Raw genomic sequence first — 20,193 nt, 5'->3', positions numbered from 1 at the left:
AGAATGCTCATAACATTGAGTAACTGCTTACAATGTTTGATTTTTGTTAAAATCATGGTATATTTTTTTCCCCAGCACAACTTCATCAATATTAATATTATACTGTATTACAACTAGGCATGTGCCAGTATGATATTCTGACGGTATGATAACCTTAAGCCAAAATATCACTGTTTCCACTTATGACGGTATTCCAATTACAGCTCTAAAATGTGTTACTTTGAGATATCTGGGTTAAAAACCAAACTTTTTTTCCCGTTGAACAGGATTTTTATTTTTCAAAACATTAGCAAATTGGAACATAACTATAATGTTAACAACAAAATATTCTAAGTAAAATTAAAACAAATGCAGTCCTTTTGGTGAGGCAAAACCCACAGCCACAGCTCAACATTATTACCATAAGAACAAAAATAATGGAAACATTTTCCATAAAAAGCACATGTGTATGAGTCGTATCATGTTTACATTATACACACACTCTCTTTCTCAACACAGACAGTTGCCAGGGAGGAAAAAAAAACGTGTTTTATCACCGCTAGACACACTAAACACGCTGGAGTTAACTCTCATAGCTGGTGGAAAACGTTCATGACAGTATTTAGTAGAGGTGTGCAAAATTTCCGATTCTTAGATTATTCGCGATTCGGCCGTGGAAGATTCGAGAACGATTCACAAACATCCCAATTCTGATTATTGAAATATGCCAAGTAAAGCGAAAGTACAACACACTCAGCGCGCCGCGCGGTCAACAAGGAACGGAGCAAGAGTAGCTAAACATCATGCTTCTCATTACCCGGCTTCTCGGGTAATGCCAATGCTCAACTCACGGCTCTAGCTCAACTCATGCCACGAGATAAAAAAACACAACAACATACCTGACTGCTGCCGAAAAGCTGCTACAAAGTAGCATAATGTTATGGTAGATATCATTTATATAGGACTAGATGCACCATTGATTCGGTAGCGTGAGCAGCTCACCTACAAAAAGCTAGATGCGGGCGTTAGTAAACGGCTGCCATCTTAAAGCAGTATACCTCCCTGCAAGGCTGTTGTAGCGAACCTTCCAAGCAAACCTAACTTTTTATCTAAAATACTCCTTAATCGGTAAAATATTGACTTGAATCTATCTTTAAAATAGTTTTAAAACGTTCACATGACGAAAGTAGACAAAAGGGAAATTATGGAATGACGGGAGCAATTTTAACAACTTTATCGGTTGATTCACAACATTAAATTAATTGAATGTAGTTTAAAGCTGCTGATACAGAATGGGGACTGGAGTTTTTTTATTTACTGTTATTTTTGTATATTTGTTTACTGCTATATGTTAACTTGATACTAAAATAGTAGTTTGGTTTAGCCTGAAAGTATTTTTGAACAATTTTGGAACTAATGTACAAAACATTAAACAAAAAAAAAGAGGGTGGTGCATCAATAATCGTTTTGTAATCGAATCGGAGCCTCTGAATCGTAATCGTAATCGAATCGTTAGGTGCCCAAAGATTCCCAGCTCTAGTATTTAGTAGAGGTGGGAATCTGGGCACCTAACGATTCGATTATAAATGGATTCTTGATGACCCAATTTAGTCATTTCCCAGTAATTTCCCTTCTGTCTACTTTTGACATGTAAAAGTTTAATAACTTTTAAAGATGGATTCAAGTCAAGATTTTGCTGATTTGGGATTAAGATAAAAAGCTAATTAGGTTCGCTTGGAAGGTTCGCTACAACAGCCTTCCAAGGAAGTCTACTGCTTTATGATGGCAGCTGTTTACTAACGCCGGCAAGTCTGTCATTTCGCATCTAGTTTTCTATAGAGATGCACGATAATATCGGTCACCGATAATTATCGGCCGATAATGGCAATTATGACGTCACACAGATAATCCAGATAAAACGAAATTCAACCGATAATGCAATCCGATAATTATATACTTGATTTAGCCTCCAAATGTGCGCAATCAAGTTTTGTCCAATTCTGCTAGGTTTAAGGAGGTGTTTTTGTAGTGTAGTAATGTGATATATGTTAGGAATGGCTTACTTTTAAAAGCATTTTTGTGCAACTTGGGTGTTTACTCTCGAAGTAATTGTTGCCAAAAGCTTACCATTACACAATGTCATTGCCATTGTTTAGATGTTGGAATTTACTACTTGTTCACATTTGATGTGGAAAAAAATAGCACTAAATTACATTTTTGCACAGTAACATTTGATCTTTGTATCCTTTAAAATTTTACATACATATTTGAATAGAATTATCAGCGTGACATTATCGGTTATCGGGTGGAAGGGGCAGGAAATTATCGGTTATCGATATCGGTTGAAAAATGTATTATCGTGCATCACTACTTTTCTATACATGTGCTGCTAACGCCGCCAAGTCTGTCATTTTGCATCTAGTTCTATATACATATGATATCTATTATCTACTGTAGCATTATGTGGACGGTGTTTGTAGCGGCTGTCGGCAGCAACTAATGCCGCTAGATTAAAAAAAAAAAATACCTGACGTATTATTGTTTTTTTATCTAGCGGCATGAGTTGCGCCAGAGCCGTGAGTTGAGCATTGTCATTACCCGGGTAATGACAAGCATGATGTTTACTCTCGGTCTGTTCCTGTGACCGTGTTTTATTTCCGCTTTACTTGACGTATTTCAATAATCAGAATTTGGATGTTTGTGAATTGTTCACGAATCTTCCACGGCCGAATCACGAATAATCTAAGAATCAGAAATCTCGCACACCTCTAGTGTTTTTTTACTAACCTTTAATTTTGTATAAATGCGAAATCATATTGGAGGTATTGCCTCCTTGACAGCCACCTTCCGCAAACATGTTTTACATGTCAGTTGGCCATCCTCCTCTAAGCCGCGGCCGTCTGTAACCTTTCTGTAGCTGAAAGATTCCCATACCAGCAATTTCGTTTTCTCCAATGGGGGGAAAAAGTTGAGGAGTTTCACCTCTTGCAGCCATTGTGTAGCACAGCTGACTCACGGACACTGAGCAACAACCAGATTTCTCCCTGCATTTTTGGGACATAAAAAATTGCTAATACCGTAGGGACGGTATGACGGAAAATTTTTGCGGTTTTGAAACCGTGACGTTTTCATATATACCTTGAAACCGGTAAAAGTTAAAGTAGTCATCCAAAAATGTACTTAAGTATTAGTTACACAGAATACTCAATTAACTAGTAATATTGTGAGTAACTGCTTACAGTGTTTGATTTTTGTTAAAATCATGGTATACTTTTTTCTCAGCACAACTTCATCGATATGACTGTTATTATTATACTGTTTTAACCTATTATATGACCGTATTAGGCCGAAACGATGACTAGGGCTGCAGCTATCGATTATTTAGGTAATCGATTAAACTATCAATTACTTAGTTCGAATAATCGAGTAATTGGAATCAGAACATTTAATGCGTTGCAGAATAAATTTAAGGATATGTAAAATAATATTTATATTGGCTTGCTGTCAAGTTCAAAAATGGATCCTTAGGTAGACATTGTAAAATTACCCAAAAATAAGGAGAGAAGACACTCAGTTTTCGTTTTCTTGGCCAAGGAGAGCAAAGATAGAGAGACATATAGTGAAATTTTAGATTACACCATAATTGATCTAAAGAAAAACCCTCCTTGGTATTTTTATTTAGGGGTTTGTCCTGACACAAAATGGGTGCCGCCCTGAGGGAGGGGGAAGCAAGCTGGAGACACCCATGTGATTTTGATTGGATATGTGTGAGCATGTAGGTGGAACTAAGTGAGTACACGTATGTGAGCAAAGACTCATGTAAACAATGGTCAAAATGACCCAGACACTTCAGGTATGCAACGCTGCGGCCATGGTATAGCAAGCAATAATCATTTACTGGTTATATTTATCATTTACTGGTTATATCAATTAGAAAAATATTATTATGCAATAGTATTATGCATTTATTAGGTATGTATGAGCACAAGCAGATATTCAATCAATCAAGCAAATGTTCAATCAACCCTCGATAATTAACTCAACACTTGCTAAGATTACTCTTTCATAAGATCATTAAATGCCAATACAAAATAAAATTGTTTTCTTCAGTGTCTCTTCAAACTATGCAGAATTGCACTTTAATTTCAATCCATTTAAAAATAAATTTAAATACCTTAGCTTAGCCTCAAACGATATAAAAAATGAGCATCTAAGTACAGTCAGTCTGCACGGGCATCTAAGTACAATAGAAGAACAGTTGGCTAGCTTGCATTGCAAAAGTCCGCTAGCTTAAATGCTTTAAAATGCAAACTTTTTTTTATGTGTTTTTTTTTTTTTTTTTTTAACAGTGCTCTAGACAATTCATTCAAACACATATGCCCACAAAAAACTGCGAAATATAATTCTAAACTAAAAAACGAATATATAAACAAATATAATAGCGCAAAAAAAAAAAAAAAAAAACATACCTTTTGTTAGATTCAGCCCTGTAAAACGGGTTATGACATATTCACTATTTCCACTAGAGGGCAGTGTATTCCCCCAAATCAATGAAAATAAATAAACGAATCCTCGAAGCAGAAAAGTTTTTTCTCATGGAATTACTCGAGTTAATTGATTAATCGTTGCAGCACTAAATGGGTCTGAAATTTTATTCTTTATGGTCTTAAAAACGTCTTAAATTTGGCTTGTTGGACCCTGCAAAAATATATGTGCTACAACCTCCAAAACTGAAAGCAGCATTATGTACACATTATAATAACCATATTACTTAGGGTTATGACAAAATATCGAAATGGCGCCCAATCCATTTAGACTGCAAGGGTCAAATGAACGTTCATTCGAAACCAGAGTGTTGGCAGCCAGTCTTTCCGATGTCTGGAGCGTTTACAGGTCACTTTTTGTTTATTTTAGGGCATTTGCAGGTTACTTCCTCCTCTGTAACCCAAAATCAACAAGAAGTGACCCATAAATGCCCCAAAATCAACAGGGAGTGACTGAAAAACAACAGCAAATTACCTAAAATGCGCCCAACTTATAACTCATTGCTTCCCATTGAACATTAATCATCCATCTTTCTCTACTCTAGAATAGAAATGTTTCAAGCCAAGACCAGAACCACACCATGCTGTTTTTGTTGCCGGAGTTCCATAAACTTTTAAGAAAAATACAAGGTAAGCTTATTTCAGTGTTGTTAGTGAGAACGCCATTTTCAAGTGAGAGGAATAATCATTTTCTTCTGTCACACTGTATTCATTTTAGGTCTACCTCCAATTGAAGATCATGCTCACCTGGAAGTGTGTGTGGTGTACAATGTTTGTTTGCTCTCCATCGCTCTGTCTCACATGTCTGAGGTTGAACAGCTTCTTACACAAACTATTGAAAGAGGTCAGTGAGAATTCATTGCAAAAAAAAAAAGATGGTACAATGATGCCAGACCAGTGGTTTTAACCTGGATTCAGTCGAACGCCAGGGTTCTGTGAGTTAGTCTGTTGGATTCGGTGACGGAAAAGAAAGAAACAAAACACTATTTTTGTTCGCTGAAGTCTAGGCAGAGTGGCTTTTTAGACCAGGTTTTGTACTAGTTTGCTCGCTAATTACAGGCTTAATCCATGTCTTTTAACTAGGACTTTCAAAATTATCGCGTTAACGGGCGATAATTAATTTTTTAAATTAATCACGTTAAAATATTTGACGCATTAGCGCACATGCCCCGCTCAAACAGATTAAAATGGCAGCACAGTGCAATGTCCACTTGTTACCTGTGTTTTTTGGAGTTTTGTCGCCCTCTGCTGGAGCTTGGGTGCGACTGATTTTATGGGCTTCAGCACCCATGAGCATTGTGTAATTATTGACATCAACAATGGCGCGCTACTAGTTTATTTTTTGATTGAAAATTTTAAAAATTTTATTCAAAGTAAAACATTAAAAAGGGTTTTAATATAAAATTTCTATAACTTGTACTAACATTTATCTTTTAAGAACTACAGCTCTTTCTATCCATGGATCGCTTTAACAGAATGTTGATAATGTTAATGCCATCTTGTTGATTTGTTATAATAAACAAATACAGTACTTATTAGAGGCGTGCGAAATTTCCGATTCTTAGATTATTCGCGATTCGGCCGTGGAATATTCGAGAACGATTCACAAATATCCAAATTCCGATTATTGAATGATACCAGGTAAAGCGGAAGTAAAACACAGTCAGCGCGGTCTTTGGGACGCAATGAGGAACGGACATAGAGTAATTATCATGTTCAACTCATGCCGCTAGATAAAAAAACAATCATACCTGACTGCGGCTGACAGCCGCTACAAACATACGGCTAAAGTAGATATATAAATGTAGAACTAGATGCAAAATGACAGACGACGTCGGTGTTACAACATGTATTATTGAACAGAGATGCGAAATGACAGACTTTCCGGCGTAAGTAAACAGGCGCCATCTTAAAGCAGTAGACTTCTCTAGAAGGCTCTGTTGTAGCGAACCTAATTAACTTTTTATCTAAAATACTCCTAAATCGGCAGAATCTTGTCTTGAATCTATCTTAAAATGATGAAATAGTGTTAAAACTGTTGAGGTGGTTGCAGCTCAACGTTGCATTCGTAGGAAGAATTGACGGAGAATAAGTTGTCTTTTAGCCAAAACTCGGCGTATTTAATTTCCATTGACATGCGGATACATCCTCTCTCATTGTTGTCTTCACAGGCAATCCCACAAATCAAAGTAATCAAAGTCAAACACAAAGAAGTAATAAATGTAGCACTCAAGACAATTAAGTCCCATCCTGCTATCTTGTGGCGAAAAGATAATATGTCAATATTAACAAGCAATAGGAACATTATTTCAACATCAACTGAGGACACATTTATGAATACAAAACATTTCCTCCACCATTTCTCTCAACAGAAACTTTGACAAAAGTAGACAGAAGGGAAATTATGGAATAACGGGAGCAATTTAAACAACTGTAACAGTTGATTCACAACATAAAATGAATTGAGTGTAGTTTAAAGCTGCTGATACAGAATGGGGACTGGAGTTTTTTATTTACTGTTATTTTTGTATATTTGTTTACTGCTATATGTTAACTTGATACTGAAATAGTAGTTTGGTTTAGCCTGAGGGGAGTTTTGAACAATTTTGGAACTAATGTACAAAACATTAAAAAAAAAAAAGAAAAGGAGGGGGGTGCATCAATAATCGTTTTATAATCGAATCGGAGCCTCTGAATCGTTAGGTGCCCAAAGATTCCCAGCTCTAGTACTTATGTACCGTATGTTGAATGTATATCCATCTTGTGTCTTATCTTTCCATTCCTACAATAATTTACAGAAAAATATAGCATATTTTATAGCTGCTTTAAATTGCGATGAATTACGATTAATTAATTTTTAAGCTGTAATTAACTCGATTAAAAATTTTAATCGTTTGACAGCCCTACTTTTAACTCATTCCCTCCCAGCCATTTTACCGGTGCAACCCCCTTCGCTCCCGGCCGTTTTGCTGGATTTTGACTGATTTTGCAAGGCCCACAGAAAATTCTGTTCTATTTCAAAATATACATGGAACCCACCAAAAGAAAGATTAGATTCTCTTTGAGCAGGAAAAAAAGTTTGTTCACATCTTTTTCCATTCTTTAGAAATCAGCATTAGAAAATTGCTTAGTTTGAGCAGTTTTCCAATTTCTGATGAAAAAACAGAGAAATTGAGCTTTTTGTAAATGCATACATTTCAAACGTAAGTTTGACTTTAACACATTCATTTTTTGCTTTAGTTACGTTTTCCGTTTACAAAATAACATAGACAACAAGACAAATAGAACTTTTGATAGCAAAGTAACAATTTATTTACACATAACTAACTGAGAGATGACACTGTTGTGGCCGCGACAGACGGGGTAAACTTTTCCCTTAAGATGGATTCTCTGGTGACCACTGCCTCGTGGCGGAGTTCGCCTGGGGAAATTGTGTTACTGGGGGGGAACTGGTTTGGCCGTGCGCGTTTCCAGCCGAGTCGCGGGACATTGGAGGGTACGGGGGATGCGAGCGGCTGAGCACGAGGGCTTGGGCTTTGCTCAGCGAGCAGCACGGACTCAACGGCATCGTCCGCTGCACTGGTGGTCCCGGTCGTTCTGCTCTGTCGTCCAGCGCCTGGCATCCCGGGCATCCTCCCGGTTGATCTGCTCGGTCGTCCGCCGCCTGGCATTCTGGACGTCCATTCGGTATTCCGCCGGCGCCCCGGCCGTGCAGCCCGGCGGTTCATTCCGTTGAATTGGGTTGAGGGTCTTACCAAATGCGCTACTGCCCTCCAGTGGACAGTTTTATTGCTTTAAAATGGATTTTCAGCAGTGTGCTTTGGAGCTAAGTTGAATCAGAACCTAGAGATGTCTCTTGTGGAAAAAAAAAATGTAAAAGACGTATCAATACGTCTTTGGGACACAGAAACAATTAAAAATAGAACGTATTTATACATTTTTTGGTGCAAATGAGTTAACTGCTAGTCCTCGATCTGATGGGAGGGAGAACTGGTTTGCTCAGTGGAAGGTTGACTCTCACCTGGTATTATGGAATAGAACAGACCTATCGGCAGCATGGTCTCAAATTTTGACCTGTTTATAAAACATGCTGTCAAAATGAGAAGAATTTTAAACGGGAATGTGCTAAATTATTAGCTTGCTAGCTTAGATCTATTGCTTTTAAATTTGAAAAAAATTGCTTTATTACCTAATTCTGAAGGGTTCAGTGAATCCACGTGTTTGGGGTTTGGTACTTTTAGCAGGGTTAAGAACCACTGTGCCAGATAATGGTGATAATGATTTTTAAAATGCACTTTATAGGCAACCCAGACTCCTTATAGTTTTACAGATTACCGGAGTTGAACCAATGGCCGCCTCCCCACCAGAGTTTTGGCGTACTGTTCTAACATCAGTGGAAAACAATGCGATTACTTCCTTTCTTCAGACTCTTCTGTGTGTTCAATGGGCTATCTGGTTGGTTAACAGTGCACTTGAAACCATGGAAGCACTAAAGGTAAAATTCTTCATGAATAACTTGAAAAACGTGAGTGTGCGCCATTTTTTTTTTCATCTTCCTTACAGGAAGAGTTATCCTCTGTATCTTTGGAGATGCAACACATGACGAGTGAAGAAATGCGAATGTCTTCAAACATTCCGCTTTTGGTGATGGAACCAAGAAACCTTCTTGAATTGTTGAAAATTTGCACACTCATCACCCAAGGTTTGACATTTTTAAAATGCAAATGTAACCCAAATTCATCATATTTTTTTACTTATCATTAGTGAAGGTGTAACGTTACATGTATTTGTATTGAACCGTTTCGGTACGTGGTGCTCGGCTCGGAACGGAGGCGTACCGACCAAGTGTCTGACGTAATGTAACCTTTACTTTTTGAGGCTGTGAGTCGATCGGGTTACAGTTTCTTTGTGTAGATTATATTTACTCCCTCTTCTCTACTATAATGAGGACCAACACGGTACGACAGTATAACCCAGAAACGTCAACGCCGCGAGAACGTGGCCGCCGCGAGAACGTAGTGAAACGTGGGTGTTAAAGTCAATCAGCCAATGCACACCAGTCGCAGTGCGGCCGCGTGTTAGACGCGTCCCAGAAGCGGCTCAACACGACGCACGTGAAAAGAACGGCAGTTTATTATTTGACGCGAGACGCGACCCTCCTGTGTCAACACTACTGCCGGTGGCTAAAATCGGGCAGACCGGAAGTCACTCGTGTAAAAATACTGTGGATCCGGTCGATTTTCAAACTAATATGCAATCGTAACCCACTTTTTGAGTCCATCAGATCTCTTGAGTGGTAGATCGGGGCACAGTTGACTTGTCTTTGTTGATTTACTGCTGTCTTCTCTGCTATAATAAAAACCAGCATGGCCCCGTGTTCAATACAAAACCCTCTTACCACAGCAAAACAAGTAGGAACTAATATTCACATAGGAACTAAAATTATACAACATAAAATATACAATATAAATTAATACTACATCACATTTGTAAAATATAAACATATAATAAAATAATAGCCCATTTAAATAAAATGAAATGAGCTAAAACACATGTAATTAAATAATAACAATAACACACAGATCCTGCTTACACAATTAAATTTATTTCTGTGTGGCGCTGTAACTTGAGAAAATCCACCAATAAAGCTTTTGAAAACCGTTCATAAGAAAAAAGATTCATTGAGGCATTTCATTTGTAAAATACATGTTAAAATCATTGTCATTGGGATTGCTTTTCTCTTTGGCACAGGACTTTTTTTTTTTTTCCTTTTAGAAAGAAACCTGACCAATACGCGGGGTCTGAAAGGCAAATTGTTGTTGGATTATCTTTAAATATCCGCTACTTTTTGAGCAGAATTCTAGCTTTGTATAGGCTAATGTTCCTATTGTTGAAAGCACAAAGGTGAGTAATAAACAACTAGCACATTTATATTTTGCATTTTGTTTTCTTACTGTACGGAAAACGAACCGAACCGTGACCTCCAAACCGAGGTACGTACCGAACCGAGATTTTTGTGTACCGTTACACCCCTAATCATTCGAATTAATGAGACGAAATACAAAGAGCCTTTTTTTCCCAAATAGTCTTGGTTGATATGGTCTGAGCAAGTGTTTCTCAATTATTTTCTGCTTATGACATTACTCAGTTAACTAGTTTTTTGTTTATGTGTTTGAACAATTTTTTTCAGAGCATTTATGTAGCAATTAGGCTAGCGAACTCTTGCTATGCAAGTTAGCCAATTGTTCTTTTGCTGTACTTCGATCCTCATTTATTATTTTTTTTTATACCCTTTGAAGCGAAGCTCAGGTATTTTAATTTATTGCTCTTGTGAAATGAAAGTGCAATTCTGCATCGTTCAAAAGACACTCTGGAATTTTATTTCGCATTTAATGCTTTTTTGAAAGTGCAATCTTAGCAAGCCTTTGTTTTCTCCTAAATTTTTTTCTGCAACACATTATATGTTCCTAATTCGATTAATCGAGCTAAGTGATTGATAGATTAATCGATTACTTAAATAATCGATAGCTGCAGCCCCAGTGATAATAAATCACGTGACCAATAACATCATGAAATGTTTCTCTAGGTACTGATGATGTACCGTAACTTTCGGACTACAAGCTACTACATTTTTCCCCTCATTTTGAATCCTGCGGCTTATTTGTTGATACATTTGGGTTAATAGGAAACACTTTATTTGACAGTAGCGTCATTAGACTGTCATAAGACCGTCATAATTATGACATGACACTATCATGGGCATTACTGAATGCTTATGACAGATGCCATTAAGTGTCACCCGGAAAATTATGTCACTAACTCCATTTATATCCAGCTCGGATCTTTTACATCCATTCAAAAGTGAGATAATTTGCCACATGACACTAAATAACATCTTTTATAAACATTCTTTAATGCTGATAAGTGTCATATCATAATTATGATTTTCTTATGATAGTGTTATGTTGCCACTGTCAAGTAAAGTGTGACCAAATACCATAGCTAGCAATTAATGAAACATCTGGAACAGTACCTGGGGACATAATTAGCGCAGAACATGAATTTTTAATTGTTATTTTTTAAAAATCTGTAACGCTGCAATGCATGCTGGACGACAACAGGGTTGACAGGGCGTGGCAGCAGAGGTTGACTGTCTCCCTCAGGGGAGCAGTGATGGCCAAATGAAGCTTCTTGAAGCAATAAAGCATGGTGATTCATTTGGTCTTAGTAATGCCGCTGTTAAATAAAGTTTTACTGGTTAATAGGGGTGTAACGGTACACAAAAATCTCGGTTCGGTATGTACCTCTGTTTTGAGGTCACGGTTCGACTCATTTTCGGCACAGTAAAAAAACAAAATGCAAAACATAAATGTGCTAGTTGTTTATTACACACTTTTGTGCTTTCAACAATAGGAACATTAGCCTGTACAAAGCTAGAATTCTACTCAAATAGTAGCGGGTATTTAAAGATAATCCAACAACAATTTGCCTTTCAGACTCCGCGTATTGGTCCGCTTTCTTTCTGAAAGAAAGAAGAAAAAAGAAGTCCTGTGCTAAAGAGAAAAGCAATCCCAATGACAAAGATTTTAACATGTATTTTACAAATGATATGCCTCAATGAAACATTTTTTATCTAATGAACGGTTTTCAAAAGCTTTATTGGTGGATTTTCTCAAGTTAAAGCGCCACACAGAAATTAATAACTTTAATTGTGTAAGCAGAATGTGTGTATTATTCTTATTATTTAATTACAGGTGTTTTAGCTCATTTCTATTTATTTTATTTAAATAGGCTATTATTTATTTTTTATGTGTTTATATTTTACAAATGTGATGTAGTATTCATTTATGTTGTATGACTTTAGTTCCTATGTAAATATTAGTTCCTACTTGTTTTGTTGTGGTAGGAGGGCTTTGTATTTAACACGGGACCGTGTTGGTTATTATTATAGCAGAGAAGACCGCCGTAAATCAACAAAGACGAGTCAACTGTGCCCTGATCTACCACTGAAGAGATCTGATGGACTCAAAAAGTAGGTTACAATTGCATATTAGTTTGAAAATCGACCGGATCCACCGTATTATTACACGAGTGACTTCCGGCCCGACCCTAGCTAGTGATATTGACGCAGGAGGGCCGCCTCTCGTGTCAAATAATAAACTGCCGTTCTTTTCGCGTGCATTGCGTTGAGCCTCTTCTGGGATGCATCTAACACGCGGCCGCACTGCGACTGGTGTGCATTGGCTGATTGACTTTAACGCCCGCGTTTCACTGTGTTCTCGCGGCGGCCACGTTGTCGCGTCAGCGACGTTTCTGGACTGTCCTACCGTGTTGGTTGTCATTATAATAGAGAAGACGGAGAAAATATAATCTACGCAAAGAAACTGTAACCCGATCGACACACAGCCTCGAAAAGTAAGGGTTATGTTATGTCAGAAACTCGTTCGGTACGCGTCCGTTCTGAACCGACTACCACGTACCGAAACGGTTCAATACTATTACATGAACCGTTACACCCTTACTGGTTAATATCTTTTGGTGTAAATATCCAATAATACAGCGAGGACAGCTGCGGCTTATAGTCCAGTGCGTTTTATCTATGAACAAATGCCGTTTTCGTGTCAAATTTGGGGGGGGGGGGGGGGGGGGGGGGTTATAGTGAGGTGCGCCTTATAGTCCGAAAATTATGGTAAGTACATTTAGGTTTTTACTTTTTGAAATTTTCTCATGGCATGAATTCTGTCTTCCAGAATTTTGTACAAATTTATTGAGGTACAAAACAACAAAAACAGTATCCACAATATTACATTTTTGGTCAAAGTCCAGCATGTACCGTGATTTCTGGACTATAAGGCGCACCTGACTATAAGCTGCCAGCCACCAAATTTGACATGAAAACGGCATTTGTTCATAGATAAGCCACACTGGACTATAAGCCGCAGTTGTCCTCATTGTATTATGGGATATTTACACCAAAAGATATTAATTGGTAACACTTCATTTGACAATGGCACCATAAGACTGTCATGAGACTAAATGAAGCACCATTAAGCTTTGAACCAATTGGCTGCAAAGCCTTATTGTCACTAAAAGCGCCATTGGCCATTGTTGCTTCCTTGCGGTAGACAGTCAACCGCTGCTGCCACCTGCTCTCAACACTGTTGTCATCCAACATTCCTCCTAGCATGCATGGCGGCGCTACAGATGTAAATAACAGTCATGTTCTGTGCTAATTATTTCTTCAGTTACTGTTCCAGTTGTTTCTTTAATTGCTAGTTATAGTATTTGGTAACATTTTCTTGGATAGTGGTGCCATAATACTGTCATAAGACAGTCATAATTATTACATGACACTGTCATAAGCATTAATGAATGCTTATAATAGATGTCGGTTAGTGTCATCCAGCAAATTATCTCACTTTTGAATGGACGTAAAAGATCTGAGCTGGACATAAGTGGATTTAGTGACATGATATGCCACATGACACATATTGGCATTTGTTATAAGCATTCAGTAATGCCCATGATAGTGTCATGTCATAATTATGATGTTCTTATGACAGTCTTATGATGGCGCTGTTAAATAAAGTGTTACCTATTAACCCAAATAAATCAACAAATAAGCCGCACTGGACTATAAGCCGCAGGATTCAAAATGAGGGAAAAAAGTAGTGGCTTATTGTCTGAAAATTAGGGGTACCTAAGAAACAAACTCATCAATTCGCATCATTGTGAAAACATACATTAGGGGACTCTTTTGCAAAACTTTTTTTCCTCACCGCTTGTATTTAATTTTAAATTCAACAGTTACAGAAAAGCACTTAAAGTTGTGTGGGTTTAGTTAGTGAGTCATAATGCTAGTGTTGATCATTGTGACCTTTGTCCTTTAAGCTGCTCTTTTTCTTGGCTGCATGAAGGTGCAGAGATGCTGAAGGAAGGTCGAAGCGCAGAAGCACTAACTGTTCTGCAGCCTGCTTCTTCTCTGCCTGCTCCCAGATCTCTTGTGGCATACACGCACTTGCTGACAGGATCCTGCCTAGCACACACGGTAACCTGCTTTGTGCAAATGTACTGTACACTTATGAATCATGAGTGTGCTGAGTAGGGGTGTGCCATCTTAGGCACCCCACGATTCGATTCGATTACGATTCAGGGTGCTACGATTCAATTCCTGAACGATAATCACGGTATTGACGATGATCGCGATTATCGCGATTGTCGATGCATCGTACATTACTAATTAATACTGTAGCCAAACAAATTTATGTCCATTATTTATTTAAAATATCCTAATGAGTCAACAGGAATGATGGAAACATACAACAAAAAGCTGCCTTTAAGCTGCTTTTTTTATTTATTTATTTTTACAAGAAAGTGCAAAAACATTAACCATTTTAAAGGGAGTACTTATTTCTCTCAACAATCCAATAAAATTTACACAGGTGGAATGAATTCCACATTTTCTGGATCAAAGTGTCTTTAGAAAAAAAGACTTCTTTTAACCAATATACTTTTTTTCACAGATTTCTGTGTACTATTTTGCATGTTTGTAGTGTTACCGCTGTACTTAATCATGGTTTTACATTTTCTGCATATGAAATACACGTTAGCTAATTAGCTTAGCGCTTGCCGCTAACTATTAACATCTCAAAAACAACAACAATAAAAGGCTAAACAGTACAGGAGGGTTCGTGTACTCACCTCTTATAGATGCACATGGGTCTTAGCAACACACTCAGGACATTTTTTTAACTGTAATGCCTTAAAACTACTGCTGCACATCCAGGGGTGAAAGTGGCTAGAATTTCTTGCCGGAACTTACTGACATGAAGGTTGCCACAGAGCCAGAAATTGTATTGATTTATTTATTATTTTCTTTCATTTTTGTTTTTTTTTTTTGTGTGTGTGTGTGTGGGGGGGGGGGGGGGGGGTCAAACCTCTTAAACTACCGAAATGCAAAGAAAACTGTTTTAGCACAGTTATTTCTACAACACATACAAAAACGGATATGAATTCAAAATTGTATTTTTTCAATGATTTGCAAAATAAGTTAACAAAAACCGACTTTAGTAACCAACTGAAAATTCTATCGATTAATCGAGTAATCGGATAAAACATTTTAAGGTAAAGAGCAGTTATAAATATACATGAGAAAAAAAGACATTTAATCCAATATTGAACCATTTTCAGTCAATCAATGTCTTCATTTTCGATGTACATTGTTGAAAACAGCCAACAATTGCATCTTAGATGTGACTAGAAAAAAAAATTCACTGCTTTCACTCCAAAAACTTCTAGATCTTATTTAAAAAAACATATTTCTTACCTAAAAATGTAATTACGCTTGATAACACTCATCACTTGGAAGCAATGTGTTTCCCCCCCGTGTTTCAATTGAATTTCCATTTGTGTCAAGCTATTTTTAAGTTTTAGTTAAGTTTTAAGTTAGTCTCATCTGTAAATCCTGATAGGATTTTGAGTTTTGCAGTGTTCAAAATAAATGTATGATACCTGCTGTATTGGAGCACATTTATTCAGTAATGACTACTGAGCTAAAACTGACAGTTAGCTTTATTATGTTTTAATTTTACACCCTCATCACTCTACAGCGCTGTTTTTACAGATTAAATAAAGCCTGTATGTAAGACACGTTAGCCACGCATCGACAGTGGTCATAATCAATAGAAACCTAGCCCGCCGAAGGGCTAACGTTACGTGAGGGAGTGAAAGTAACGTTATATTTATTTGCAATGCTGCTGCTTAAAGATGGCGGCTGTTTACTAACGCTGCCCAGACGCGGCCGAGTCTGTCATGTCGCATCTAGTCTTAAGTGCATGAGATATCTATGAGACGCATCGGACACTACCTGCTACCAAACTAGCATCATGTGGGTGTAGTTTTTAGCAACGTCGGCGTAGTTTGTAGCAGCTGTCGGCTGTGGTAAGTTTTTTTTATTGCTTCTTCCTCTACGCACGGTAAGTCAGCCCGTTGTCCCGCATTAAAAGTAGTCCGGGCAATACGTGATGCTTAGAGCTGGCAAAATTAAACGATTCCTTGAGGTGAATAAAATTACTCGAGTCTGTTTTTAAGCTCGAGTTGCTCGAGTATTCGTTTCAGCTCTAATAAAGATATAAGTAACATACTGTACATTCAGAAAAATAAGTACAAATGACTTATATTATGCAGAGTGAAATGGACTACATTTTGAAGATCGCGCAAGCATTGACTTTTTTAAATCATAAGGAAATTTATAAGTAGCCTGACATAAATGAACAAATATAAGTGCACATTGACAGCTTAGATGTTCTGAACCTCCCCATCAGAGCAAATAAAACTAAATATGATAAATAAGCCTCCTCAACTCTTTCGTTGCTCTTAAAGATTTGATCCATTTTATGTGGCATTGCCCTTTTTTGTCCCATCAATTCAACAAGTTTTTTTTTGCTGTTCCAGAAAACATGCACATTTTAACCAATCAGAGCTTACCATCTCTGCTGATCACATGTCAGTATGTCAGCCAATTGAACGGATAAATGAGTCCAGCCGTTTTGCTTTGCTGCGTGTATTCGCACATTGACGTGACTCATCATCGTCAGACTCAGATAACTGCAGCAGCCTCCATGCCATCTGTGGAATAAAATCAATAATAAATATTGGTGGAAACGGATTACGCTACACAAGCACTTTATTATGCTTTTTGTTAACACTTGTGTATAGAGCTGAAACGAATACTCGAGCAACTCAAGTAACTCGAGTTTAAAAACTGATCCGAGTAATTTTATTCACCTCGAGTAATCGTTTATTTTGACAGCTCTAAGCATCACGTTTTGCTCGGACTACTTTTAATGCGGGACAATGCGCTGAAGTCACGTGCGGAGAGGAAGAAGGGGGGGAAAAAAAACAAAAAAAACTTACTGCAGTCAACAGCCGCTACAAACGATGCCGACGTTACTAAATACTAGCCCGCACGATGCTACGTTGGTTGCAGGTAGCGTCTGATGCGTCCCATAGAGATCGCATGTATGTTGAACTAGATGAGAAATGACAGACTCGGCCGCATCTGGGCAGCGTTAGTAAACAGCCGCCATCTTAAAGCAGTAGAGCGCTAAGTGCTAATAAATAAGATTAACGCTACTGTCACTACTAGCTCACGTAACGTTAGCCCTGCGGAGGGCTAGGTTTCTATTAATTATGACCACTGTCGATGCGTGGCTAACGTGTCTTACATACAGGCTTTAACATAACATAGCATTGTGGAGTGATGAGGGTGTAAAATAAAAACATAATAAAGCTAACTGTTAGTTTTAGCTCAGTAGTCATTACTGAATAAATGTGCTCCAATACAGCAGGTATCATACATTTATTTTGAACACTGCAAAAACTCAAAATCCTATCAGGACTTAGTTTAGACTAACTTAAAACTTAACTAGAACTTAAAAATGGCTTGACACAAATAGAAATTCAATTGAAACACGTGGGAAAAAATTTTAAGTGATGTGTGTTATCAAGCGTAACGGCATTTTTAGGTAAGATATATATAATTTTTTTTTTCAATAAGATCTAAAAGTTTTTTGAGTGAAAGCAGTGAATTAGTCTTTTTTTATTTTAGTTACATCTCAGATGCAATTGTTGGCTGTTTTCAACAATATACATCGAAAATAAAGACATTGATTGACTGAAAATGGTTCAAGATTAGATGAAATGTCTTGTTTTCTCATGTATATTTATAATTGCTCTTCACCTAAAAATATATTTGTTTTATCCGATTACTCGATTAATCGATAGAATTTTCAGTCGATTACTCGATTACTAAAATATTCGATAGCTGCAGCCCTACTTGTGTATGTAAATCTGATGTTGGTAGATTGTTTTCTTCTTGGAGCTGAAATGCATGTGTGGCAACTTAGCATTTTTTTTCTTTTAACATAGCGTTTTGACAGTTGCCGTCATATTGTTTTAATCAAAGCACCGTGTACCAGAACAGCATTCCAGCCCTGAATCTTATACCGGAACTGCGTTCTGACCCTGAAACTTATACCGGAACTGCGTTCTGACCCTGAAACTTATACCGGAACTCCGTTCCTGACCGTTCTGGCCCACTTTCACCCCTGTGCACATCTGAAAGACAAGGAGCAACGAACTATCTCTCTTCCCCTCTTGCTCTAAAAAATAACTTATGCAGGGTTGCGCTTCTGTACCTGCCTGTCAATTTATTTTCCAGTCTTTTACAAAAGGAGTAAATCTCTCTCTCAGTAACCGGCAGCATCCATCATAACGTGCGTGCGCCCGTTACAATGCCCGGGCGGTAGACCTGTCTTGAATTTCGGTCTGCTACGAGAGGCTGCCATAAAGTTATGAGGGAAAATAATCGTTTTAGAACCTTTATGAATCGTAATCGAATCGCGATGCATGTAATAATCGACTTTTTGGAACTCCTCTCGTGCTGAGTGTGTGAATGTTTTCTTTTATGAATAGGGCCGTCCTCAGATGGCACTGCTGTGTTTCAGGAAAGCGGTGGAGACTGATTTCCAATGCGTATGTGCTCAATATCAGAGTGTACTAATCTTCAGGAGCCTGGGCAACACGCATGCAGAGATAGAAATGCTTCGTTTGTTGCACTCGGTGGGTTAAGCACGATACAGGTAGTCCCCGAGTTATGACGTACTTGACGCAGTTTCAACTAGTCTAGTCTACAATTTTGTCCCCAGTTTTTTGTTTTGTTTTGTTTTTTGTTTTAGTTGCATAAATGGTACCTTATTGCAGTGTTTTTCAGCCGGTTTGCCGTAAAAGATCGTCAGGTGTGCCGCGAGAAATAATCCAATATCACATTTTTATTAGGGCTATCAAACGGATAAAATTTTTAATCGAGTTAATCACAGTTTATAAATTAATTAATCATAGTTAATCGCAATTCAAACCATCTATAAAATATGTCATATTTTTCTATAAATTGTTGGAATGGAAAGATAAGACACAAGACGGATATATACATTCAACATACTGTACATAAGTACTGTATTTGTTTATTATAACAATAAATCAACAAGATGGCATTAACATTATTAACATTCTGTTAAGGCGATCCATGGATAGAAAGACTTGTAGTTCTTAAATGTTAGTACAGTTATAGAAATTTTATATTAAAATCCCTCTTAATGTTTTTGTTTTAATAAAGTTTATAAAATTTTCAATCAAAAAATAAACTAGTAGCTCCCCATTGTTGATGTCAATAATAATTATGGTGCTGAAGCCTGAAACCCATAAAATCAGTCTCACCCAAGCGCCAGCAGAGGGCGGAAAAACACCAAAAAACAAGTAACAAGTTGAAATGACACTGCTGTCATTTTAATCTGTTTGAGCGGGACATTTGCGTTAAATGCGTAAAATATTTTAACGTGATTAATTTAAAGAAATTAATTAACGCCCGTTAACGCGATAATTTTGACAGCCCTAATTTTTGTTTTATTTTTTTATGTCATCGGGCGATGTTGCAGTAGGAAGGAAGGAGAAGGTAGAAAGTTACGGTCGTGTGCAGATGAGCGAGGTATTGCTCTTGTCGTGTTCAATAACTGCTCGGATTTCCATCAGCTACCTTGCTGTCCGTGAAAATGTGGACCCTAGCACGTCTACTGTACATCATTTGATTAGACTTGTCAGGAGTCAATATACA

The 20,193-nt window shown here is 37.6% G+C and overlaps 1 protein-coding gene across 3 annotated transcripts in view; it reads left to right on the top strand.

The window, feature by feature from the left end:
- The window catches only part of fancg (FA complementation group G), a 41,320-nt gene that overhangs the window by 4,321 nt on the left and 16,806 nt on the right, over positions 1-20,193 (top strand). For 2 of the 3 annotated variants that reach the window (XM_057832986.1, XM_057832987.1), the window contains exons 2-7: positions 5,069-5,153; positions 5,242-5,367; positions 8,846-9,018; positions 9,087-9,225; positions 14,441-14,571; positions 18,999-19,145. In XM_057832986.1, coding sequence (XP_057688969.1) covers positions 5,069-5,153; positions 5,242-5,367; positions 8,846-9,018; positions 9,087-9,225; positions 14,441-14,571; positions 18,999-19,145 — 801 coding nt within the window. Of the gene's footprint in view, positions 1-5,068; positions 5,154-5,241; positions 5,368-8,845; positions 9,019-9,086; positions 9,226-14,440; positions 14,572-18,998; positions 19,146-20,193 lie in introns of those variants that run through there. The other variant, XM_057832988.1, reaches the window with a different exon arrangement.

Source organism: Corythoichthys intestinalis, chromosome 3 (assembly GCF_030265065.1).
Source record: "Corythoichthys intestinalis isolate RoL2023-P3 chromosome 3, ASM3026506v1, whole genome shotgun sequence".
NCBI classification, from domain to species: Eukaryota; Metazoa; Chordata; class Actinopteri; order Syngnathiformes; family Syngnathidae; genus Corythoichthys; species Corythoichthys intestinalis.
Note: the sequence above shows the minus strand (reverse complement) of the source record. Positions and strands in the feature narration are given on the sequence as shown.